The sequence below is a fragment of the Epargyreus clarus genome, unplaced genomic scaffold (assembly GCF_041222505.1).
Source record: "Epargyreus clarus isolate Ecla_fem2 unplaced genomic scaffold, WU_Ecla_fem_2.2 ptg000007l, whole genome shotgun sequence".
Classification (NCBI taxonomy): Eukaryota; Metazoa; Arthropoda; class Insecta; order Lepidoptera; family Hesperiidae; genus Epargyreus; species Epargyreus clarus.
In genome coordinates this window covers 17,343,154-17,368,303 of record NW_027332215.1, presented here as the reverse complement: position 1 = coordinate 17,368,303, position 25,150 = coordinate 17,343,154, and the positions used below count along the sequence as shown (strand labels likewise).

The following is a 25,150-nucleotide window of genomic DNA, read 5'->3' as shown; positions in this document are numbered from 1 at the left end:
TTTACTTCACATATTTGTGAAACTATTAATATTTTTCTCCAAGATCATTACATATAATATTTTATTTAAATCAGCAACAATTAATCTTGTTTAAGCGCACAGTTACTGAGTTATTATTAAAAAAGAAATTAAAACATTTATATTTCAAATCTCCGATTTCTTTACATATTTTATGAAATACTTAGAAATAATGACTTTGCAGCGCTTTAGAAAATAACACGTAATTAATTTTAAAGTACACGGTGAATAAAATATTTTTAATAGCAAATGTAAAGTGTACCTATTATTTGGGTGTATACCACGCACTGTCCGTCTTGAGTATTTTTAATCTGTTAGTTTTGTAAGTATCGCGGTATGTCCGTCTGTGACATGCATCTAATTATCTGTGCCAAAAGTTAAATCTGAAAGCAAAGTGAAGCAATCCGCTAGGACTGGAAACTTGGTATAGGTAGTATGGGTTATCATTGGTGTACATAAATAAATTATTTCTGTGACTCATATTCTTAGGATAGGCTTTTGATATTACTATGTCTAAAAATATTGTTTTCGAGGGATGGTTAACGAAATCGCCACCTATGAAGCGTATTTGGAGGACGGTAAGCAGACTTTCAAACTTACATTTATCTTTGTTGACAGAAAGTTATTTCGTTTGTGGTGTATTAAAAGTTGTCCTGTTACAGTGTGATGTTCATATATTTTCCTTTTGGGTTGGTAAATTGTTTAATTAACTTCGTAGTATTTATGTATGATTGTATATTATTCACGTTAATATTGTTGCTGTGCTAGAAATGGCGCAGAAGGTGGTTTGCCTTGCGGCAGTCAGGCGAGCTCCCTGGCCAATATTTTCTAGACTACTATGCGGACCGGAATTGCAGGCGGCTCAAGGGCACCATCAACTTAGATTTGTGTGAACAGGTAATTAATTGTCAAGCTGACAATGTTACTAATTTATTTATAAGCCTTTGACTTCTTGGTATCCAATGTTTACATGTCATTTTATAAATGAAAATGTTCAAAAAATGCAAACAATGCTGTGTGATATGCATATAGTGGAAATCTGTACTTACCAATGATAATTGAATCATTCAGTAGAATATATTTAAATGAATGAGATTTGGGTTGACAGGTGGATGCAGGCTTGCATATGGAGAGAAATAGCCATGGTACTTTAGACCCAAAGCTGCGGGGTTCAGTATTCACGATTCAGACTCAGTCGCGAACGTACCACTTAGAGGCCGACTGTGAAGCCGACATGGAAAGATGGGTGGACGCTATTTGCAGAGTGTGTGGTTTACGGTCCACCGAAGATTCACCAAGTATGATAGGTAAATATATTTAATTAATGTTATTAATTCAAATTTTTAATATTGGTAGTGAATTGACTATTATTTATAATTCATAAATTCAAGTGTAAGTGGAGTATACATTTTTATTTTTAAAAACATTTTTGGTATATATTTTTTTACCAAATTCATTTATATGTCAGCTCAATCTATTATTTAGAGATGATTGCTGGTAGCACTAGGCGAGATTATTGCAAATGCAATTTTATTTAATTTCCATTTTTGCCGATGCTTTTAATATTGTTAAAATTCAAAATTACATGTGTATTTGTGCCAACAATCCACTACTAGCTATGTTTCCAGTATTATTTTTTGAAGTGATTCTGTTATGAAGATGCAGAAGTAATTTAATTCAATCCACATTAAGATTAAATAAATCATAAATTAATTTGATGACGATACTTAACAATCAACTACTAGCTGTGCTTTCTGTATTATTTTTTTGAAGTGACTCTATTATAAAGAAGTGTAAGAAATTAAATCCACATTAAAACTAAATAAATCATAAATTAATTTGGTTACTATACTTGGTCTGTAAATTTCTTTTATATAAGAAGAGATATTTCTGTGATATGTAAATCTATTCTTCTTAGAGAGTGCTCTTTTTAAGTGCCTGGCTTTGATTTAATTTTATTTCGTTCTGTCTCTGGCTTGGCCTAAATTTTAGTTAGTTCTTTGCGAATGATAACTGTATTTTTTTAATGTCTGATAACGAAATTTTATATATAGATAATTTACAACCACTTAGCACTAAGAGCTAGATTAGGCTAAATGATTTCTGTGAAATATTAAAAATGTACCATGCTTGCTTTTTAAATAACATTTCTCATTACTATATACTACGTGACAATCTTATATCTGGGTTAGGCTGAGCAAAAACATGAATATTGTTGCATTATTTATAAGTTTATAAAAAATTGTGAAATTCAGGTGAACACCTCATCACCAATTATTTCTTTTTAACTTGTATAAACATGAATACATAATACCTACTTATTTTATTTTAAATCTACATAGTAGAAGTAGGGAGATTTACTCTTATTAAATCATAACTAGTAAACCATGGCAATTATAAATTTACAGCAAATTCAATATTATTGTAAATATATTCATAAAAAATAAAACAATTGTACAAGTGTTAACTTAGAACTCAAGATAGACTTACCTAGTTATAAGACTGCTTGCGATGATAGAAATAAAGATACATATATCTATTATCATCTTTTTTTCACATTTGCTTTTTAAAACGTACAATGTGATTGATATTGATTAATTTAAGTCTTTTTATTTTCAGTTACGTATCAGAATAACTCATCCGTCTCCGTCGCTAATGAGCAATATGAGTGTGGTGATAGCACTGGACCGTATATACCAATATCGGAGTGTATAACAGGCGTCCGTGCCCAGGTATATATCACTGAGGTAGATCTAACATTTATAATTCCACTAATTTTTAAGTGCGAGTACTCTCTAGATCTGTATCGGTTCTTTTATGTTCGGTTTTGTTGTAAGCATTCGTATTAAATGCTCAATACAGATTATAGAGACTACTCAAGTATTATAGTATTTAGTTTTTATCTCCAGTTTAGAAAAGTTGCTAACATTATTAATGATTATGCTTAACATTGTATGTATTGGTTGACTGGGTAGGTACCACCGCAATATCTATTTCTAGCACAACGCAGTTCTTGCTATTTGGTGGGAGAGTAAGAATGCTGGCTGACTTATATATAAGGTAATCTCAGTCTTCAGGAGTGGCAACACTCTTTTATGTAGAACTGGTTACATATATCTATGACATTGACTATTTAGTCAAGTTGACTAAATAGTCAATGTCATAGAGACATTGACTATTCGAGACTATTTCGAGTCATGACATTGACTATTTAGTCAAGTTGACATTGACTATTTAGTCAAGTTTCAGTATGTAAAGAAAACTTCTCTTGGGCTTATAGAATAACTTTCTTGCAGGAACCGCATCGTGCCTTCACTTTTGATCCCAAAAACATCGTGATCAGTACGAGAGCAGCACGTGGGAATCAGATGTACATGAGCCAGCCCTACATTAGACCACCCAACAATAATGCAGAGTTCTCCGAAAATGACTCAAATCTGAGTGAAGATGAAAGCAGATCGCTGAATGCTAGTCAATCAAATATACGTTAGTACTTTCTTTATGTACCAGTCTTGTGTTAAAATACTGTAATGTAAAGTTAGGGTTGTCAGCTTTTATAAAGACAAAAGTATTTTTAACAAAATTATTTAGTCTTCTATTAGACTTGTATTAGCAGACAGACAGACTTAGGTTGTCGTTGCTTAGCTATTATATTATTAACTATTTAATATAATTAAAATTATTTTAGGGGACTGGCCTGCTGCAAAGTCATTTACAAAATCTGCAGCAAGCCCGAGAAGAAATGGATTGTCTGAAGATGGTACATATTTCATAATTATTTTGTTCTTGCTTTTACCTGCTGTTTCAGTCGGTCCAAATCAATGAATGTCTTGAATAATGCATTTGGTTAATTCTAAATTTTGACTAATATTAAGGTGGATTACAACCTCAACTCTTTCAATTTTGAGAGATTTTCGCCTGGCTCTAGTGCAAAAATTAGTTATTGAATCATAAATGGTTAGAAGGTAGTAGAACCTTTTGTGGTTTGACTCCAGCGGCACCAACGCCACACCTATTATTGCCTCATAACAGCAGCCTTAAGCGCTGAGGAGTTCTGGTTTGAAGGGTGTGGTAAGGGAGACATACTTTTCGAGGCGTTCCAGCTTAGACCTCAACAATAGTGGTGCATGTGTGGCCGACGTCAGGTAGCTATATCTAATCCTATCTGAGTAGTTGATTACAGGTGTGCGGTAGTAGCCACTTACTATCAGATGGACTGCATGCTCGATTGCTACTGCTATGTTATAAAAAAAGAAATCACATTATCACACAAATCAGATTTTACTAGTTCTTTCTATTTCTTTCTAGGACCCCCTGTTCCTCCGAGACCACCGAAGACTTTCGCTATGGGCAAGGATTCCCAAAAGGAATCATTTTCATCTCCCAAATTTCTGGTACCCGTTGATTCACTCGATAGGGACTGGGTAAGTACACATATGCATTCAAAAATAGCAATAATTATCAGAAAAATATTTAAAAAATATAATTTCCTATAAAACAATACCAGCCACAAATGTCTATTGACACTTATTTAACACCTTGTCAAAGTAATTAGGGAAGGAACAAGTTATTTTAAATGACAATTAATTTGTATGGTTTCATAGTTAACTTACATTAATATAGTGAAATAATGATAATTGATAGTCGGGATTTTCTATATCTTGAAAAGCGAAACCTTTTTCTCTCTTGCGTTTCGGAGAAAGGTTCTACTTAGACTTCAGGACAATCTTAGTCTTCAGGACTGAAAATGCGACAAATTGAATTCTTCATCTTATATTATAATCTATTCTGTATAGTTTGTTCAAGATGTCCATAAAAGCTACTGGCCAATTACCGTCATGTGGAATGATGGCCATATAAATAAACGATAGTTAAAAAACCTAAAAACCACGCTAAAATCGCACAAGGAAAATCGTTAATCCTGACCATTCTGATGAGGACAATGGTATATAATTATTAAAGTTTAGTATTGTCACCTAATAATTGTTCAAAATTTGTACAAATCTGGCAGTTCAAAGTGGGTGATAGTCGAGTTTAAAGATTCGGATACATATATATAGGAGAATAAAAAAGCGTAGTAAAAAAGGTATTTATTTTTAGATATCTCCCACAGTCAATCTCTGAAATTCTATTCGCATGTCTGTAAATACCTTGTTATATATCGAAAATGATATTCATTTTCTAGAAATTATTTACATGTCCATACAAATATATGTCATTCAAGGGCGTCCTTGTTTATTATAAGTTTTGTATCGAAAGCCTTATTGCTATTCGTTTTCTTGACGGACAGTGAAGGTGATAGTAGGTATTCATAAAAATTGATATAAAGTTACCCTTCACTGCAAAATTGATGAATAACACATTTTATGGGTTCGATTTTGTCCTGTAAGTTATATTTATTTTGCCTGTCAGTGTTATTTAACATTTACATATGTTATTCAAAAACTTTCAATATCCTACGACGTTTTAATGTCTGGACAATAATATTTTTCGACTACATTCAAAGTTTTCTTTTGTTTGCAAACAACATTCTCTCAAATAAAATTGACCTATGTTTCTTCTTACATTAGCCAAGGTCTGTGAAAATGGGTTTAGTTGAGCCGAAAAATAAACTTTTAATACTAGTTTTTTGATATTATAGTTCGCGCCAAACTACTTGTCCGTCCTGAAGTTGTGACGAGCAGGTGTAGTCATACAATTTGCTATGGCGACGCTATTCACTTCTATATTCAGAGTGGACTAGAAGTTTTACGCGGACTATACAACTACAAGTACCTTTTATATGCATTAAATAAAAAGGTGTTATTTTGAAAAACATACACTTATAAATTGTATTTATTAGTATAGATGATAGGAAGTCCTTTATGCTTATAATAAGTAACGTAATGGTTGGAAACACATCCTGTGTTATATTAGAATGATTGCAAATGATTGTGGGTTAGGATCGCAACCTCGCCGACCTCAGGTAGGAATTTAATTCTATCTGGGGTTGATTACAGATGTCCATGAGCGGCAGTAGCCAGTTACCATCAGGTGGACTGCATGCTGGTCTGCTACTCCTATATTATAAAAAAGGGACCCTAAAAATAATAAAAATGTTTATGTGCCCGCAGCCCGGTCGAACATTGCCGTGGATGCGCACGTCACGACGCATATCCGGCACGGCGCCGCCGTCGCCGCGCCGCGCGACGCTCTCCACCGCGCGGAACCACCACGACGACGACGACGGATTCACGCTCGATCAGCTCGTGAGTATATGTGGATAGAGACCGCGCCAAACTGCTAGTCCGCTCTGAAGTTGTTGCCAGCAGGTGTAGTCATACAATTTACTATGGCGACGCGATTCATTTTTAAATTCAGAGCGGACTAGCAGTTATACGCGGACTATACTACACGTGGATATGTGATAAGTCTGTATAAGCAAGGTATAATCTGTGCCAAATTGCTAGGCCGTTCCGAATATAGAAACAAGTCGCGTCGCAATAGCATATTGTAGATATTAGCGGGACGAAGACAGCGCGACCCTCCGATGCCCGTTCTCGCCCGCGGGTACATAGCGCAGTTTGTATGCCCTTACGTTACGGAGTATATGCTAACTAAATTTGCGCGCAACAAGTTCAGAGTGGACTAGAAGTTGGGCGCGGACTATACGTTTGTACCGTATTCTTGTGTATAAGTAGGTACGTATCGAACTCTGTATGGTTCCTCTCCGGCGGCACCACTGCACCTATTTCTACCTAATAATAGTAGTGTGGTGAGGGAGATGTACTTTTCCGAAGCATTCCAGCTTAGTTATCGGGGGTAGCGGCGAATCTGTAGCCGATCTCAGGCAGGAATCAAATCTTATCTGGGTTTGATTATAAATGCCCATGTGCGGTAGTAGTAACACGTATCTTAACCGAATAATGATTGTGAAAAATTTATGAGTTTTTTCTTAAAGTTTTATTAAACAACTACAATTTTTATTTCAATTTGATGAAACCCAAAATGCCCATAAACGACTGGTCATTTCCCTATCATTTTGATTTGGACTTGGAAACGCTAGTCGCCGTAGTAGTACATTACAATTATGTACTACTTTATGTAGCTAATTTCCTCGAGCGATTTTAGTGATATTTACCTAAATAATTTCGCAAAATGACGTCGAAACGCCTGTTTTCCTCGTAAACAAAAGGCAATATAATCTGTTGTAAACAATATTGTAAATCCATTGAACACTGAATCCTTTAGTGCCTATTGAAATGCAAAATCCTGATGGAATCAACGATGACCTGTTGAGATATTCAGTCGTGGAGTTAACGTAAACAATCTTTTCATGGTTAATGTAACCATACGTCCCGCGTTGGGCGGGACAGTCCTATTTTCAAGTTATTTGTTCCGTTGTCCCTGGCCGAGGTGAAAGTCATTAGTTTTTTTGCATCTTTTCCTATAATACTACTACTATTACTACTACTTCTAGCTACTTTCTTACTTGGGAAGTTGATTTGATATTTTGAAATTTATTTGCTACAAGGAAGGAAACTGCTTCGTAGAGATGGTTTTTCCATCCCATTACTGACACACTGCTGGGCACGGGTCTCCTTTCATAGCGAGGGATTGAGGCCACAGTTCAACGCGTTGATAACATAACGTTGATAAACTATAACGTTCAACAAGTTGGTAGAATTAATAAACCTTTGAGAACTTTTTTAAGAATTCGGCTTATCGATTTCCTCACGGTGTTTTTCTTCACTCTTGAAGCAAGTGATAATTAATTTGTGCCTGCCTGAGGTTTGGGCCTCGAACCTCCCAGATTGAGAGGCGGGCTCCCACTTTAAAAATCGAGTATAACAACTATTGTGAATATCCCAATACGTTTTTTTTCTATCATTCCACGAGCGTCCTGTTATTATGAGGCGAATAAATGGTCACATTATTCATGACGTGTGTTACAGAAGCCATGAATGCGTTTGCAAATGCACATGAAAATAACCCATTCAATTTGTATATCGATCTTGCGATATACGCCACGGAAGCGAATATTATCATAATTATGCGTGATTCAATCGATATGGCGAGAGGTGGTGCCACCTCTGTTATTGTGATGTAATATTTACGTCTTTGCACTGATTTTGCATAATTATATTCAATGTGTATACAAATATGTAGTGTATGATGATCTGTACTATACATATGTATAATCCTTAATTCATTATTGTGCCTATGGACCACAAGTCTTAGGATTAGAAGAGTTAGGGTAGGTTAGAGTTTAGACTAGACTTTTTATTAGCACGATTTCTCGTATAGTTATAATGTGGTTATATATTTGTTGTATACATTGTTTTAAGGGACACTTTGATTTCACAAATGTGTCGACCAAGAGTGACATAGGGTCGCGACTGTCGGTCCTGTAACGCAGATCTTCCCGGGAGATAGACACAGAGTCACTCGACTTAGGATAGTGTTAAGATAATGGTGAGGTTGGGTTAGGTTAGCTTTTCATGGTAAATATGTTGAACTTAAATGGTAGTAGAGTCAGTGTGGTTGGACCCGAGAGGCGCCACCGTCGCACCTATTTCGAACGAGAAGCAATTCTTGCGTTTCCGTAGAAGTGTGCTGGCAAAGCATCTGTGTTCGGCTTTATGTAGAACCCATGTTCTATGTGGAGCTGATGATGGGCCATCAGGCGGATTGCATGTATATTTGCTCCAATGTTATACAAGAAATCTGTCGTGGTTCATCGCGAAATTCATTAGTTGGAAAGATTATATCCCTTGATCTATAATATTTACGTTGTTTCAATAAATACAATATGAATTTATTAGCTCCTAGCACTACGGGATCATCGCTGCTGTAAATAAAATTATAAACATAAAATATAACATAATATAGTTCGTCAGTCTTCAGATTCCTCATTTGTCACGAAGGTATAGGCGGCTCGTGGGTGTATGGCCGAGTAGGTAAATTGTCATCAGAAACATCATGTACCATTTTATCTTTATTTGGTAATTTAAAAACTACCAAAATCGTTTCACCGAGTACGTGGGGTGCGTGCGCATCAGCCGGAGGCTATGATCGTACTGACTGTCAAACTAGCCGGCCGCCCCCTCCACTGCTCAGTCTTATGTCATGACGTCATAAGATTGAGAAAGGGTAGTCGTAAAAAATCACATCTGCGACACTATTACGATGATTTGTATAGAATTAGTGAAATGTTAAAAATAAAATGTTTTGTTCGTTTCAGTCAATGCATTACTGTAATTTATCCATCATACCGCCGACGGTGGACCGCAACCTGAAACCACGCCATTCCAGTCACAGTATAGGACAGTTCAATTATCTGACTACACAGGTAAATATTACTAGAATGTTGTCTAAATAAATATTGTATTTAATTGTAAATGGGTTCCAAATGTTTGTTACTCATAAATTTCATTAAGGAGAAGTGTGTGGGAATGATAAATGGCGACATTTTTGATTAAAATAATATCGGTGACTTGAAAAATAATTGTGAAGTGAAGAAGTGAAGTATAATTAATAAGGATTATGTACGAGTATATGAGGCTGTTAGAACCAGAGTAGCCTAACTACAAGAACATGATTTACAATATGGAGGAAAGTAAAAGTGCATTGTCTCCGCTCCGCTCTGAAGTCGTTGGAGGTGTAGCCTAGTCGAGGTGTATTTCTATATTCAGAGCCGATTAGTAGTGTTACGCGGACTATACAACATTTTTAATTACGATAATACAGATAGGTCAAAAATCATTAAAATGCAGTTAGGCCACTCTGGTTCTAGCAGCCTCATCGATACATAAATTGGTTCATATTCGTTTTTTGTAAAACCCAGGTGTTTGGCGCATAATTTTTCTTTATATTTTATGTTGTAGTTTTTGGCCTGTTTGAGGAACTCAGTTTTTAACATTGTTCATGACATTTCAGTAATTAAATGTGTTTTGTTTGTGTCGTTTTTCCTGTGGACTCTGTAGATGTCTCTTATGTCCCTTTTTTCAATGTCGCATCCAATGTTGTTGCACAGAGTTAAGAATAATTTCATTAGATCTTCCTTGGACTCATTATGTATTTTTGGGACATTTTTAATTTCGATGCTAGCTTTTCGGTTTTCGCGCTGTAATTCTTCTACTTTTTCTTCTAGAAGTGTTATGTAGTCGTTGTCCTTTTTATTTTGCGTCTCAAGTAGCTCAATTTTTTTTTTAACTCTTCATTTTGGGATGTAAGAAATGCAACTTAGTTTTGAATATCACTATTTGTAGCCTTTATTTCCATAAGTGTAGGGTATATTTTCTTGATTTCCTCCTGTTGTGCAGTCATCAAATCGGAAATTATTATTTTTATTTCGTTACGAAAAGTATTAAAATCATGCGTACATTCACTCTCCCTGCCCCGATTATTACGCTGAGCGACATAGTTTGGCGGCGTGCGGTCCATTCTATTATAGGTATGGGACTTAGTCGGAGTCTTGTTAGATGCTCTCATGAAGGTACCAGGCAATAATAAGTTGCAAGATGTCAACGCTACGTGTCCTCTCTTTCTCACTGAGGAGATAAGTCACGCCGTCCCTTTTTCATGCCAATCAGGGCCCGGTGGGCGGAGCTTAAGCCTAGATAAGGATGGCGTTAAACGTGTGCGCTGGTTTATGAGCCAAAATATTCACAGTACCTTCTGCGTAGCCGACAAGCGCAGTAGTACCAGGCTGACTGCGACGCGTGGGAATTTGCTGCTTATACTTTATAGGCGTATGGCGTTGACTCCTGGTGAATTCTGCACTCCTATTTTTTGAACTAAATTATTTTCACTTAATTTGAATTTATTTTAAGAAAATACTAATTAACAGTGATTATACACGTTTACACCTTGCGGCGGTCCGGGGGGAATGCTACCTGTGTATTGTAAGAAAATAAAAATTTTTAACGATCATATTACTAATTTCAGGTACACGGTCACCCACACGATGACCTGAGATCCGATGTATTACAGTATTTAGATCTCGATCTTCAGACTTCGAACCCCATAACGACAAAGGTGAATATTGTAAGTTAATTAACTGAAATTTCGTATTTTTAAAAAAAATTTGAAATCACAAAGATATCAATTATAATAAGAAAATTGGAAATACATACTAGCAAAATTTTTTTTGTTACGTTATGATTCAACGATGTTAAAATCATAAATATAAATAAAAATAATAACTAGACTCCTTTTCAAACACATATTTCTTGTATTTTCGGAATTTTAGTACGGTCTGGGAGTGGATGAAATGTTTTAGAGAATTCTTTAAATTCCAATATAATTTTACTTTACCATTTCAGTACCAAAAGTTGAAGGCAAACAATAGTTATACAGTATTTAATTTTCTTTGAAACTGCGTAAACTTGTTGTTTAGTTAAAGTGGCAATTATGTGTAACAGTAGCTATCATTATGTGTTACCTTAACGATGTATCGTATTTTCCTCAAGCCTCAAGAACTGCCCAGAAAGCCCGTGGAGGTCCACCACGGCAAGTCCCATTCCGCGGCCGAAGCCGACTCCGCCTACAAGACTGTAGACTTCCTGAAAACAGAAGCCTTCAACATCACTAGACAAGACGCAGAGGCTTCTAGAAGCAACCAGCAATAAACACTAGTAGATTTACGGTCAGCTGATATAAGATTTTTTTTTCTAATGTAAAACGGGGTAATGGCTACATAATACTGAATATGAATAAAACCTTTTTTTACAAGGATAGAGCGTTATGCTATATTATTTTTATATTATAGTATACATTTCTTTTGTTTGAAAAATAAATACAAGTAGAGATTTTTTATATAAACCAAAACCTGAGCTTAAAATAGCGTATGCCGCTCCCACACTTTAGACGAATTAAAAAAAAAACATGTCATATGTTAAAAACCGTCAAGCCGTTGTGACTGTAGGGCTGCCAAAGGGTATGCCAAAGAAAGGGGCATTCATACTAACATGCTCTGAAAACATTATGCTCCACAGTCGGGTGAAATTTGCAAGTATAAATAGTAAATTGGTGAAAGAAATAAATATTGAAATATCTGTTATTAAAAGCGAGTGGCAAATACTGACCTACAGGTCAAAAATATTTAATTGAAATTCAACCTGTAACAATTACGTATAGGCTTTATTATAATATTATAGCAACAGCGCTAATATCAAATTTAAATAGCCTCTACAGACATTGAACGTGTCAGACACATATCGTGATAGACAAAATCTGTGTCTGCGCAGTCGCGTTACGGTAGATATAATAAATACGTTAATACACATTGCATAGAAAATACTTTTTGCCTGCTAGGGCACGTGTCTGACACGCTCTATGTCTGTACAGAAATGAAATATTAAGTTTTCTTTCTCTTTAAAAATAAATATCCATGGTAAATTTTTACATGACTTAATATACCCCGTTTTGCATTTAGTACTAAGTTTTAATCTTCTATGGACAATCTCTTTGTACATTAACAGCTCTCTGTGACGTAACAAGATTTTTTGAAAATATTATAAAAAAACTTTAAAATTATTTGTACGCCATTCTAACTCTAAAAGATATTAATAACCAGAAGACTTGATGAAACGCACTTCACTGTATTAGAATTTTGTATTATTAGACGAAATAGCCAAATAGAGTCCTATTTTGTATATTCTTATTCATAAGACGAAGTAAACCAGTAGACTCCGACATAGTTGCGGTAATCGGACAAATAAAAATATAATGCGATATAAAGTCCATAAGTTCATGTATTACCGTCAAACACGCCAACTTTGCCACCAAGCAGTACTTTGCCCGAAATACAATTTCTAAAGAAATTTGTTAATTTCGAAAAAAGTAGGAAACTTACGGCAACACTGATAACATTAGTAGAAAATAAAATATACATGTGTCAACACTGAGTAGCGTGGATGTTCCACACTTCATTCTTTTATTGGTTCTTATATCATTCGTATAAAGGCTATAATTCCGCCAAAAACCAAGGTGGGCAATGTTGGCTAGAGGTCCAGATAATTTTGCCCGCCATGAAAATTGGGTATTTGATGGGGGAAAATGTTGGTAAATACTGGATTTTGACCACTTAAAGTATGTACATGATCTTAATGTTCCTATAAATACAAAAATATGTATGGGGATTCATACAAAAATCTTGAAATAAATAGTTTTATCCTCAAAATGTGGGAAATCTTGACGTGTTTCACGGTATGCCAGGATTTTTGATATAACAATACAATGTATAACATAGGATTGATTATAATAGGGTTGGTGGTTAAGTTACCATCAAATATAAAATATTTTTCAGTTCAAGATAACAACTATTTCGTAGGTTGTATGATAATACCATTTCGTAAGTAGTAATAGTCCGCGTAAAACTGCTAGTCTGCTTTGAATATAGAAATTAATCGCGTCGCTATAGCAATTTGTATAACTACACCTGCTCGCAACAACTTCAGAGCGGACTAGCAGTTTGGCGCTGAGTATACCAAACAATAAAAAAAGGAAATTGGCTGAAAAATAAATCTGAGAAATATTAACCGCTAATTTATATAATGATTCTTTAATTCTTCGGATCTTAGAAGTCCTCGGATTGCGCTTGGTTTAAATAATAAACCATCTAATATATAAAATTCTCGTGTCACAGTTTTCGTTGCCATACTCCTCCGAAACGGCTTGACCGATTTTGATGAAATTTTTTGTGCTTATCCGGTATCTATGAGAATCGGCCAACATCTATTTTTCATCCCCCTAAGTGATAAAGGTTGTTCACCCTTAACATTTTTTTATTTATATGGCAATAACGTTTTCCGGGTCAGCTAGTAACAATACAAATTTCTAATTGTGCTAGGCAAAAATTGGTTAATTTTGAATATCCCTAAGGGACTTTAGACGCGACGGATTACCGCGTCTCTACTGTATGTAATATTTTTTTCACGCTGATTGGTTCTATATTTAATTCTTAATGATAGTAGATACTTTACCTGACAACTCCAAAAACCATTAATCGTATCTTGCATTGGGTTTCTATTTGGTTAATTCGTCTATGTTTTTATTTAATACAAGTATAATGAGGCACAAATGTGTTTAGGAAAGTTAGATTATTTGCTATCGCATACTAGCTAATGTGTTGTCTACAAGTATTATTCCAGTAAGTGAACATGTAAAAGAATAATAGTTGTATAGTTCTCCCAGTGTGTAGACAATATTGTATTACGATTCACCTCATAATAAGTATTACGTATTTGTAGAGTAGATCACTCGTGTCGGTAATTGTTACTAACATACTTAAATATACTTGTTTTCGCCCGGAAGTCGAAAGTTGACTATAATCGTACACTTTCATGATTTGTCAATCTCTTGTCATAAGACAACATCTCAGTACGCGCTTGGCCAGCTCACAGAAGAAGACATGTCCGATGTTGTATCTTTGATCGACGGCCATGTCGTTTCAACTAATTCTAATGAAAATGGGATCGCGAGAACGCGAGAAGACCACGAGAAACGAGAATGTGTAGTCTATACGAAACGGGTTTTTCTCGCGTTCTCGCGAGAATGTGGAGCGGGATTTATAAAGTCTAGCACGCAGTGTTCCGTTGTCGAATGTTGTCGCAATGCGTGCAATGGTAGAGGTGGCGAAGGATCGTAAGTCTTGTTATCCAGGATAGCTCTGATGACTGACCAATTGCCATGATGATGCCACGACCACTCTGCCAAGAGTGTACTACTACAAAGAGTAACCTTGGCTATTAGATGTTCTTATATCAACTGTGGGCTTACAACGGTTTATGGCTTGAAAAAGTATTTTTTGGAGTCGATCAAAGATTTTTAACAATTTTTATCATAGGTATTATAAAACAGGCTTTGCCTCTCTGTCCAATAGTTAAAAAATTAGCTTGTTTTCTTTGAGAATATGTTAACCTGAAAATGTTATGAGTGAATCACCTAATCGCCTGGAAGTGACAAGAGTTGTCAAGCGCTGACTTTATTTCCTTTACCTTTATCATTATAACTACATAAGTATGAAGGGCAATGTATTAAACATCTCTGTATTATAATACTGTATTGAAATTGAACACGAGTGATCTAATATACTTATGGCACACTCTACAATACTATTAGTAGAAAGTATTCGTTCATAACTTTGAAGGCAATGATTTATTCTATACTTACCACGTATTGTAGTTATACGTTTTGACATCTTTTTGACACTGTATATTACACTTAGAATAAATGTAGAGTAAGAATTTATTCTATTCGAAGCTATAGGCATCATTCTCCTACATTTTAGGGTATTTTCCTGTCACGCGGCTTAGTGCCTGCGTGCGGACTCGCTTCGCATGAGTGCCAGTCGCATCCTATTCTTTTCTTGTCACATAAAACACACGCATGCGGTACACAAAGCACAGTGTGCACAGTAGAAACGAAACGCTCTCCGAAATTAAACCGTGTGACAGGAAATGGGCCCGTATGAATATATCCACGTAATTTCAACTAACTTTGCAATACTGCAAAACAAAAGAACTGCCAATAATAAGTACAAAATAAATAGTATAAATTAAGTTTTAATCAACTGTTGCTTGACAATATTTTAATGTGAGTAACGCTGAAGTATTATACTATCATGAATACAATGTTGGCAATAATAAGAAACAATTTTATAAACAAAAACATTGCCGTTTGCAAACGTTGCGTAGTGAATTGTATCAAACAATAGTACTTGCGCTAATGGTCAATTGCATTGAATAATGTTTATTAAGATTCATTTTCCAACTACAAACAGGTTGAGTCGCACGCGTGTGGGGATCACTAAATAGTGTAAAAGTAGTGGTAAGACAAAGTATTCTCCTATATAATGATTCATATCTACTCCGCTTCGAATATAGAAACGAGTTGCTTTGTAATAGCAAATTGAAGATATTAGCGGGACGAAGACAGCTCGGCACTCATCCGGCACCCCCCGCTGCCCGCTCTCGCCCGCGGGTACATAGCTGCATTAGTGTTTCCTTACGTTACGAAGTTACTAATTAACTAAACCTGCGCGCAACAACTTCAGAGTAGTTACTTCGGACTAGTAGTTTGGCGCGGACTATACCAAGATGTGGCACATGCCATGGCCAGTTTCTGGCAAGTTCAATGTCATTAGATATAAATGAATTGTTATACCATTTCATAAACTATTATATGGGCCAAAGACAATGAAAATTACAATATCCCTGTGTGACAATAAAAAATTCAAGTCAATATTGAGCGTACATTTTTATTTTACAAGTGTTCTCTTCTTTTGGGGTTTATCCGGCTCAAAGGACCAAAAAATATGTAGGGTCGTTGATCAGACAGACGTACTCGTCGTATCTTACCACTGCTTGTCTTACTTAAAGCAAATAAATCAAGAAGTGAAATATCTTATTTGTATTATTATGCACAGTAGGTAATGCACTTAGCGCAAGTTATTCGTATCGTTTGCATGCGGCATAATAGTGTGATAAAAGGGACGACGGGCAATTTGATAAAACATGATTGAAAATGTCATTTAATATTTCATATAAAGAGGGTACCCTCGAGACCCTAATAATCCCTATCCACCCCCCCATATTGCAAAAGCAGAGCGGCATATGAGAGGCCGGTGGGTACGAAGTCCCATCTTGCTGTTGATACATACCTAGATACATACAGGTCCAGTTAATAAAGCGTTGTTAAAAGCAGCTAAATCGTCGATCGCCGATGCTGAAAGAACAATGTCTTCTGGGGGCCCTTATTAGCCCTTAACCACCTATTCGAGAATTGAGATCGAACGAGGGATTACTTAAAATGTATTCCGAGATACGTATGCTCAGAATGGCTATGATCGCTTATTACAATTCTTGTATTGTCAATTATGTATGAAAATAAATGTCTTATTATATTGCCTGTCATCTCTTAAGTTCTATTTCTAGTAAATAATGTAATATACCTATTATTAATAGCATTTTTCACATTTGTATATCATGTATACAGGGTGTCACTGTGCAAACATTTGTATGCAAGTTACCTTATAGCACGGTGGTGTTATTTTATGAAATTAGCATTACTTGGTTTTCATTGCACGAAATTTCATTGATAGAAACTCGGGTAGGCGTGCTAAGAAAGATATTTTTCCTGGGCATTATACCTTGGTTTGTGGATGGAAAAAATTATGGATATGACAAACATATTTAAAAACTCCGATAATCTTCTTATATATAAAATTCTCGTGTCACAATGTCAGTTACCGTACTCCGAGATTTTTACCAAATTTTATATGCATATTCTAAGTAGGTCTGAGAATTGGCTACTATGTATTTTTATACCCCTAAGTGATAAGGGTTGTTCACCCTTAACATTTTTTTATTTATATGGCAACACAACGTTTGCCGGGTCAGCTAGTATTATATACAAGCATTTAACAAAGAGTTTGTGTTTAGCATGTTAACATAGAATTCCACCAATGCTAGTGTCGGCTCCCTTTTTAGGAATTCCACTATCGAAAATGTTATTACCACATCACTTCGGTTTATATGTTTTGCCATACCATAAACAAACACTTGCATACAAGATAGAGTCTCGAGTATACTTTAATCTACTAATTTGTTGTGAAGCAGTATTATAAATTTAACTAAACAATACTTATTCACATAATTGATACATTCATTATAATTTTACATAATTAATTACGCATTTTAATAACACACGTTATAAGGGAACTGCGTACGAATAAAATAGAGTGAATTTTGCCTGTTAAAATCAGTGGCCTTATCTATTGAAAATGTATTGTATAGAATTTTATACTACTGTCATGTTTATCTTAAAAATTACCGACCAATATTTGCTATATTGTTTTAACATAACACTATTAAAATTATATCGCCTCTCTTCTGACTGTAGACTGATAATATTGATTCCAAAAACCTCTATGGCCTTAACATTTGTATATACAATTTTACCAGTATATTGTATAGTATAGTTTATCACTAAGCGGTAAGGTATTTGTATAATATGATGCCCCACCCAATTGGGTGAAAGCGGATTTTTTCTGTATATGATATGAAGATATGAATCATAATACAGGTGCACATACTACGGTTCAATACATCACTTAGTTGTAACAATATTAGCACGGAAAGTAGTTATAGTCTGATTCATAATTAGGTGTCCAAAATGTAAACAAACAAATGTCACTGTCAAAATTAACAAGAAACAAAAACTTTAACAAACTCAACAAAAAACGAAAACTTTACAATTATTCACAATTTAACAAACGCGCTATGAAAACGATAATACATTCGAGTTCAATTACAATCACGAAAATGAATAACATCAGCTACGAAACTTATAAAAAGACGGCACAAGAAATGTTCTGGGTTCCGATTGTGTTACCATTATCACATTTTAATTTTCTACCATAAACCTTGTTTTTTATTATTATTACTGTATGGAACGAAATTGAGGTAATATAAATATTAGAAAATTTGAATTGAATGATTTGATTAAAAATTAAGATTTTTATTAGATTATTATTTTATTATTGTTGTATTAATTTAATATTGTCAAAAATAAGAAACTACCAGTTGAAACGTATTTTCTTGATAGGTCAACACCTTTGTTTACATTTTGGACACCTAATTATGAATCAGACTATAGTTGTCGTGATATTAAGGTTGAATTCAAAGCCATTTATTGATGATTAGGGATGCAGACTGCACTTTATAAATTTGTGGCACGATCACTTTGCACAATTAGTTAACACTAAGATCACAGTTCCAAAAAATTGCGTACATCGAATCCGGTCTTAAAGTATGACAACAATTCACTAGAATGAATGGTATAGTAGAAATATAACCGGCGTATTTTAAAGTGCTTTTGTATTAGCGGATAAAGGCTATGTTTAAAATCTCATTTTAAGGTTACACTTACCTTCTTGGTAAGTAGAATTAAAATTATGCGCACAAAACTATTATCTAAAGTTTGTGATATGAAAATATTCTTCGTTGATTAAAACTTCGATGTATTTACAAACAGTATTTTGACCTAGCTGTAATCTATCTTCTAATCTACTTAAACTTCTTCTGCCTGTATGCAATACTATGTTATATTATAGTATAAAAAGACCGCCAGTGTTATTGCTGTCGGCCTGCGCTCCTAATAGCTTTCGTAAGTTTTGTACACGTCACACTATTTGTTTAAAAATCTATATCATTCCCAGCACAACTTTTACTAAACTATGTATTTATTGTGTATATTGGTAGTGTGTGTAAGAGCAGGGGAGGACGGGGGTCCGTAGGCGTTGGCTTAGTCGAGCTCGGTTAGTTTCTGAATCTTTTGGGAACCCAGGGGTTCTGAAACAAAAAGCTAAAGCTAAACCCCCGCTTGTGCACGCCCATGGCTATGTCTGTTATATTGACAATTACATCACCAGTATCAGACTGAATCATGCTACATGTATCACTTTCTCATACTATACTTACGTTTACCTATTTATAAGCATGATCCGGACTTAGTATTTGATAGGTAGTGTTAACACAGTATTTTAATTAGCTATCCAGTAAATAATATCAGCATGTAAAAGTATGACACCATAGATAGAAATAGCAGTTTCTAATGTTTCAATGGTGTTGTTTGAAGCAATTAATTATAATATTTTATAATAAAATGTCGGTATAAGCGATGTACATGAGTTTATTTATTACATTCTTTCTATAATTAGTACCAACATCTGCATGTTCATTGAAATATATTATGTCCATGACTTACACAAAATGACCATAATAATATGTCTTTACTAGTTAAATAATTGTTTTATGACACAATTTAAAATAATAATATTAAATTTTACCAGTAACGTATTAATATTTATTGTAAAAATTAGTGTAATATTTGACACGATTTAATGCCAGTAGTACCTGCATTGAGTAAAACCGTAGATTGTTTATCAAGTATTCGACTAGGAATAAAATATGGTAAAGGCAGTCGCCCAAAATATTGGGTCGTCGTAAAATAGCTCGTCCTATCTCTAGATATCATGCACAAGTCAATTCGAATGGCCATTTATTTTTAGTTCCAAATTTAAAATCCTAATTAATTCAATTTCCTAAATTAATAATAGAATTGCCGTATAATTCATTGTATTGTTGGTATAATTCAATGTTTACACGGCGGTTAGTTCTGTTGTGGATGTGTATGGTAAACTACAATACAGGAAAGCATGAATCGATGTCAATTGTGTTAAATGTCTAGTTACATTTAGGCTTAAAGTTATATTTATTCAGGGTAAATGGTGTTTAGTACTCGATGTGTAGTACAGCACAAACTGCCTACGTTAGATAGTGTGAATGTGTGTAATCTGCTCATTATGCTCGTTTGAATTGATTGCAATATTAATATTAAATTGTTTCTATGTTAGGTACTTTGATGTCTGTATTAGCTGAAGTTGAGTTTGTCTTATTTATATACAAATCAGAAATATGAAACCTGTGTTTGATCGATGTTGTATAAAAATTACATCGTCACAATTAAATACAGATGGATAGCAAAATACATTCTATGTATAAAATGTATAGTATAATTTCCAACATTTTGTAATATACTTTTCAATACAACGTACAGGTGTAAATTTATTGATATGAATTATTATTATGCAATAAATAAACGAAATAGAAACGTACTGGTTTTATTTTATTATTAATCATTTATTTTTACTATTTTAAGACAGATAGAGCTTGTTCTTAAAAGCTTTTTCTATTTAAGTTAATAATATTGAACTCCTAATATTAGACGAAGAGTTTTTGCTTAAAAATGTTAAATTATTTAGTTTCCGTGTCATATTGCGTTATTATCAATATGCAAATAGAAATACAATTTTAAAATACCTATTTGGCCCACCTTCTCCTTAGGACACATCTATGAACGGTGGTAGAATCGGTATAGTTTCATTGGGGTGGCTGGTACAACCATTCTTAGCGTGAACCAGGTCTGTGATTCAGTGGAATAGTGTGGAGATGCCGGATGACTTACATATGGGGAAATCACCTCAGCTCAGTCCCAAGGAATGGCAACTGGCAACGCATCTGTGAACAGCGTTAGGTAAAAGCCCTGTTAAGCCATATGGATCTGATTGATGGCCATGGCCAACAGTGACCATGAACTGGACTGCTTCCTCTTTTGCTATTTCTAAATTATAAAAAGTTATTTTAATAAATTAATATACTTATATTATAAGAAGTAAAAAAAACCGACTGCACTAAAAAGGCTGAAAGAGACTGTTCAAAAAAGGCGAAATAGGCGTTTCATCATTATTATCAAGAAAGCTAAATACAAAAAAAAGACAGTGTACATCAAAATGGAAATATTTTATGCATGGCGTCTTTTGAGCTCCCAGTCTTGCCGCCTGCAACCCCGGAAGCCCCCTTTTAGTTGCCTCTTACGACAGGTAGGCGATACCCTAGCCCTATTCTAGTCTCGGAGCTACAAGGACCATGTACTACCAATAGGGTTGGTCAATGTTGTTTTGCGGAATAAATGCGCATTTTATTGGGGCTGTAATAAACAGCCCGCGTCGCCGACTGTCGTCGCCGGTCGCCAGCGACAGCGACAGGCAATGACTGTCGATAGTCTTCATAGTCTTGAAAGCTACCGCCTGTCATCGTAATTCATAGATTAGTAAAGATACTTCGCCGCCTTGAAATTGAATGAAGCCACAAATGGCTTCTTATAGTAAGTTCTTTTTTTGAATTCTTGACAAATAAAAACATTTTTAGAGAAAATTTACGAATAAATAACTAATACTGCGTAATTTACATAATAAATAAATAATTTTTAATAATAAGTTCAATTATTTTAGGGACATTTTAGCACGGAGACGTGGCAAAACTTTTTTACGCAACTATTTCAATTCTCAAAACTGGGTACATTTTCTTGTTAGGAGTGAGTAATCTTTACTAATCTATGTCGTAATTATATCAAATTCATTTGTCAACTTTACGATATTCGCAATTAATTAAATTTGATACCCAGATAAGTGATCATTACGATCGTTAAGGTACTTAACCTACAATTATATCCAAGAAAATACCAGAGGCGTATTTAGCTTATAATATTTTTGAACATCATCTCAAAATAGTATAGTGGTAGTATCGTTTCTCCTTAGAGCCTTGGATGTTAGCACCATAGATTAGTAAAGATTACTCACTCCTAACAAGAAATTGTACCCAGTTTTGAGAATTGAAATAGTTGCGTAAAAAAGTTTTGCCACGTCTCCGTGCTAAAATGTGCCTAAAATATTTGAAATAATTATTTATTTATTACTTAAATTACGTAATTATTACGTAAATTAGTTATTTATTCGTAAATTTTCTCTAAAAATGTTTTTATTTGTCAAGGATTCAAAAAAAGAACTTACTAAAATAAGCCGTTTGTGGCTTCATTCAATTTCAAGGCGGCGAAGTATCTTTACTTATCTATGGTTAGCACCCGTAAAAAATCAACCTACTGGTACACCGGAACATCGGTGCATTGAGGCACTATGTTCAGCAAGAAATGTTGTATAAAGGGGTTTTAGTGTGCTTTCAAGTACATTCAGATGTTTGCCACGTCTAAGGCAACTAATGCATGCACCTAATATTTCTGGCCAAATTGTTAATGCACGTGTTATCCGGCTAGGGAAAAAGATATTTTATAAACTAATGATACACTTTTAGTTTTTATCAAAATCGGCCTCGTTACTTGTTTCAAAATTTTTCGCTAATCCTTATAGTTTCGGATTTGCCCCTGAAGGCCTATTTGAAAAATTCACCTTGTAAACAGATTATTATGGTGAAACTGACGTAGATCTTGGTAACTTTAACTACATATTTTGAAAGTTATATTGGTAAACAATTAAAGGATATATTTAATATCATTTTAAAGATGATAGATTTTAAACTGATCTTTTTTTAGGGCTATTTGGTCGATCCTTTGCAGAGCGTATCCGTAGAAGGCTTGATTAATACGTTTTCTTGAGTGTAATATACGTTTATTTACAAAATATGTACACATAAAAAAACATTAGAGTTTTTCTTCTAATCTCTGCCAAAAGCATTACCGTACTACCGATTTTAAATATCTTTTTTATTTTCTGTACTTGTTAGTATAGCAGCCGTAGTAAGAAAATGCATTGTAAAAAAAGTTAAGTATCCACCTGTTATGGTTCAATAGATAAGGCGAAAAACATCTAAAAATAGCGGTTTCTTGCATGGCGACCCCCATTTATTTTCAATTTATTTTTTATTTGTTACCATAGATGTATTAATGTCATTGTTTGTTACTCATACATACATACTTCGTCAAAAATCAAGTTTCTGTCTATTACGATTCGTCGATAGAAAGACAGCGGAGGCTTATAATAGTTTTTGGGTACGGAACCCTAGAATTGGATTTTATAATTTAACGGCTATATAGAATTCCGTATGTGTCATGATGACCGTTGAAGAGCTTTTTAGTTTGGAGATGCGATCTTGACCAAAATCAGGTCAAGTTTATTATAAAATGCGTTGTCATTAGTACTGAACCAACGCGTACAAATTTGTTTCCGTAGGATAAAAGGAAGTTGTTCAAATTCAGCCTATAAGATGTAATCTAGGGAGACGAGCCAACAAATATTGTAAAATTAGCTTTCGCGACTTTTCGGCGCTTTTATCACTTTTATTACCTTTTTTTTTTTTGTTTGCGAGGGGGAAACCTTCAAAAGGTACCCGACGACGTGGGAGTGACGCCGGGTTATGTGGGATTTTTACCGCACTAAAACCCCCCCGGTGGCCGTCCTCGGCGCTTGGTGGAGAACTCCGGGATCTCCGATGGAACACAACCGACATGACCACGACAACTCAGAGATACCATATTTGATAATTATGTTATAAATTATTTGCTTTTTTTATACTAAAAAATTAATCTTCTATCTGGCCATGATCCAGCCATAATGAATTCATTAAAATGAGCAGAACAAATTCAGTTTTCTTTGATTGGGACCAATATTTATGCCCGGTCTTTAATCCATCTCTCTTTAACCTTGACATCACTTGGAAACCTGTAAATTTAATGGTAAGTATTTTGAACAAAATAACTAAACATAAACATGTAATTAAAACAAACATGTAATAAAAAAATACTTAAACGTTACACGTTTAACAATTCAGTTAAATAGTAACAAAATATTTATTAAGCAAATATTATTCATCCATTTCCAAAATCGATTAAATAATCGAGAACAAGAAACTGGCATTTACAACACCAGATACTCAATTTGAAATAACCAATGACAATTGTCTTTGAGCGACGAGAGCAAATATCGATCGTTTTACTTTTCATTGCGGGTTTTAATACATAAGCTTTATAACTTTATAACCACAACTGGCAATGTACTATAAATTATGAAAAACACATTCGGTTACTAGTTGTCTTTGTAAAACCACAACAAATTTTTAATAATTGATTATAAAATAAATCATACATATTTTAAGAAAATAATTACTTACCCATAAAAGGAAATATTTTCTTTATCGCTGTAATATTTTCTTGTGGAATTTGTACAATTTATTACCGCGCAATTCGGCATATTTATTGATGTTAAATGACATCCGATGTCAACAAATGTTACTTTCAGTCTAAATGACATTTTGTCAACGTGAGTTGAATCCAACTCCTTATTTCGAGGTTTAACCATGCTAAATCGTACACACGCGGGATCTATTTAGATATAGGTCTGTGGTTTATTGGGATGCTTAAATTACTCAGTACAGTTGTATCCCGTATGGTCTAGTGGCTAGGATACCTGGCTTTCACCCAGGAGGCTCGGGTTCGATTCCCGGTACGGGAGTTCTGGATTTCTAAATAATTTTTTTTTCGATGTTTAATTTTTTTAATAAATTTATAATGTTTTCATTATTTATTATTTATTTATCATTTTATGAATTGTGTAAAGTTATTGGTTCAACATCCTGAATTAAGGAGACTCATTTACTAATATGAGAGGGTTTATTAAAATGGATCTTCCATTCTTACCAAAGATTACTGAAACTTATATCGAGAATAATTGAGCAGATTTTAATGCGGTTTTCACTTTGAGAAAAGGTTTTCTTTAAAAAGATATTTGCGTTAAATA

At 34.4% G+C, this 25,150-nt stretch overlaps 1 protein-coding gene and 1 non-coding gene across 5 annotated transcripts; both read left to right on the top strand.

Annotated features, from left to right (window-relative positions):
- Window positions 1-387: 387 nt before the first annotated feature.
- Window positions 388-13,208, top strand: dos (daughter of sevenless). 4 transcript variants are annotated; one of them, XM_073074904.1, is made up of 11 exons: window positions 388-596; window positions 787-915; window positions 1,127-1,325; window positions 2,638-2,750; window positions 3,315-3,504; window positions 3,707-3,778; window positions 4,327-4,442; window positions 6,132-6,266; window positions 9,242-9,349; window positions 10,948-11,037; window positions 11,472-13,208. In XM_073074904.1, the coding sequence occupies exons 1-11, from the start codon at window positions 528-530 to the stop codon at window positions 11,628-11,630; spliced, it is 1,380 nt and encodes a 459-aa protein (XP_072931005.1). In that variant the 5' UTR covers window positions 388-527; the 3' UTR covers window positions 11,631-13,208. The 4 variants fall into 4 exon arrangements, with proteins under 4 accessions (XP_072931005.1, XP_072931004.1, XP_072931003.1 ...); XM_073074903.1 differs by having other exon boundaries at window positions 10,948-11,046; XM_073074902.1 differs by having other exon boundaries at window positions 2,638-2,765.
- An 11,585-nt stretch (window positions 13,209-24,793) lies between these two features.
- On the top strand, window positions 24,794-24,865 carry TRNAE-UUC (transfer RNA glutamic acid (anticodon UUC)). The gene has a single exon. It is a non-coding gene; the product is annotated as a tRNA-Glu (tRNA).
- Window positions 24,866-25,150: the final 285 nt, after the last annotated feature.

Excerpts from the sequence above, each read along its gene's own strand:
- dos (XM_073074901.1), top strand. The coding sequence starts at position 528 with ATGTCTAAAAATATTGTTTTCGAGGGATGGTTAACGAAATCGCCACCT. Across the intron at positions 1,326-2,637 it reads AGATTCACCAAGTATGATAG|TTACGTATCAGAATAACTCA; the intron begins GTAAATATATTT and ends TTTTATTTTCAG. Across the intron at positions 11,047-11,471 it reads TAACGACAAAGGTGAATATT|CCTCAAGAACTGCCCAGAAA; the intron begins GTAAGTTAATTA and ends ATTTTCCTCAAG.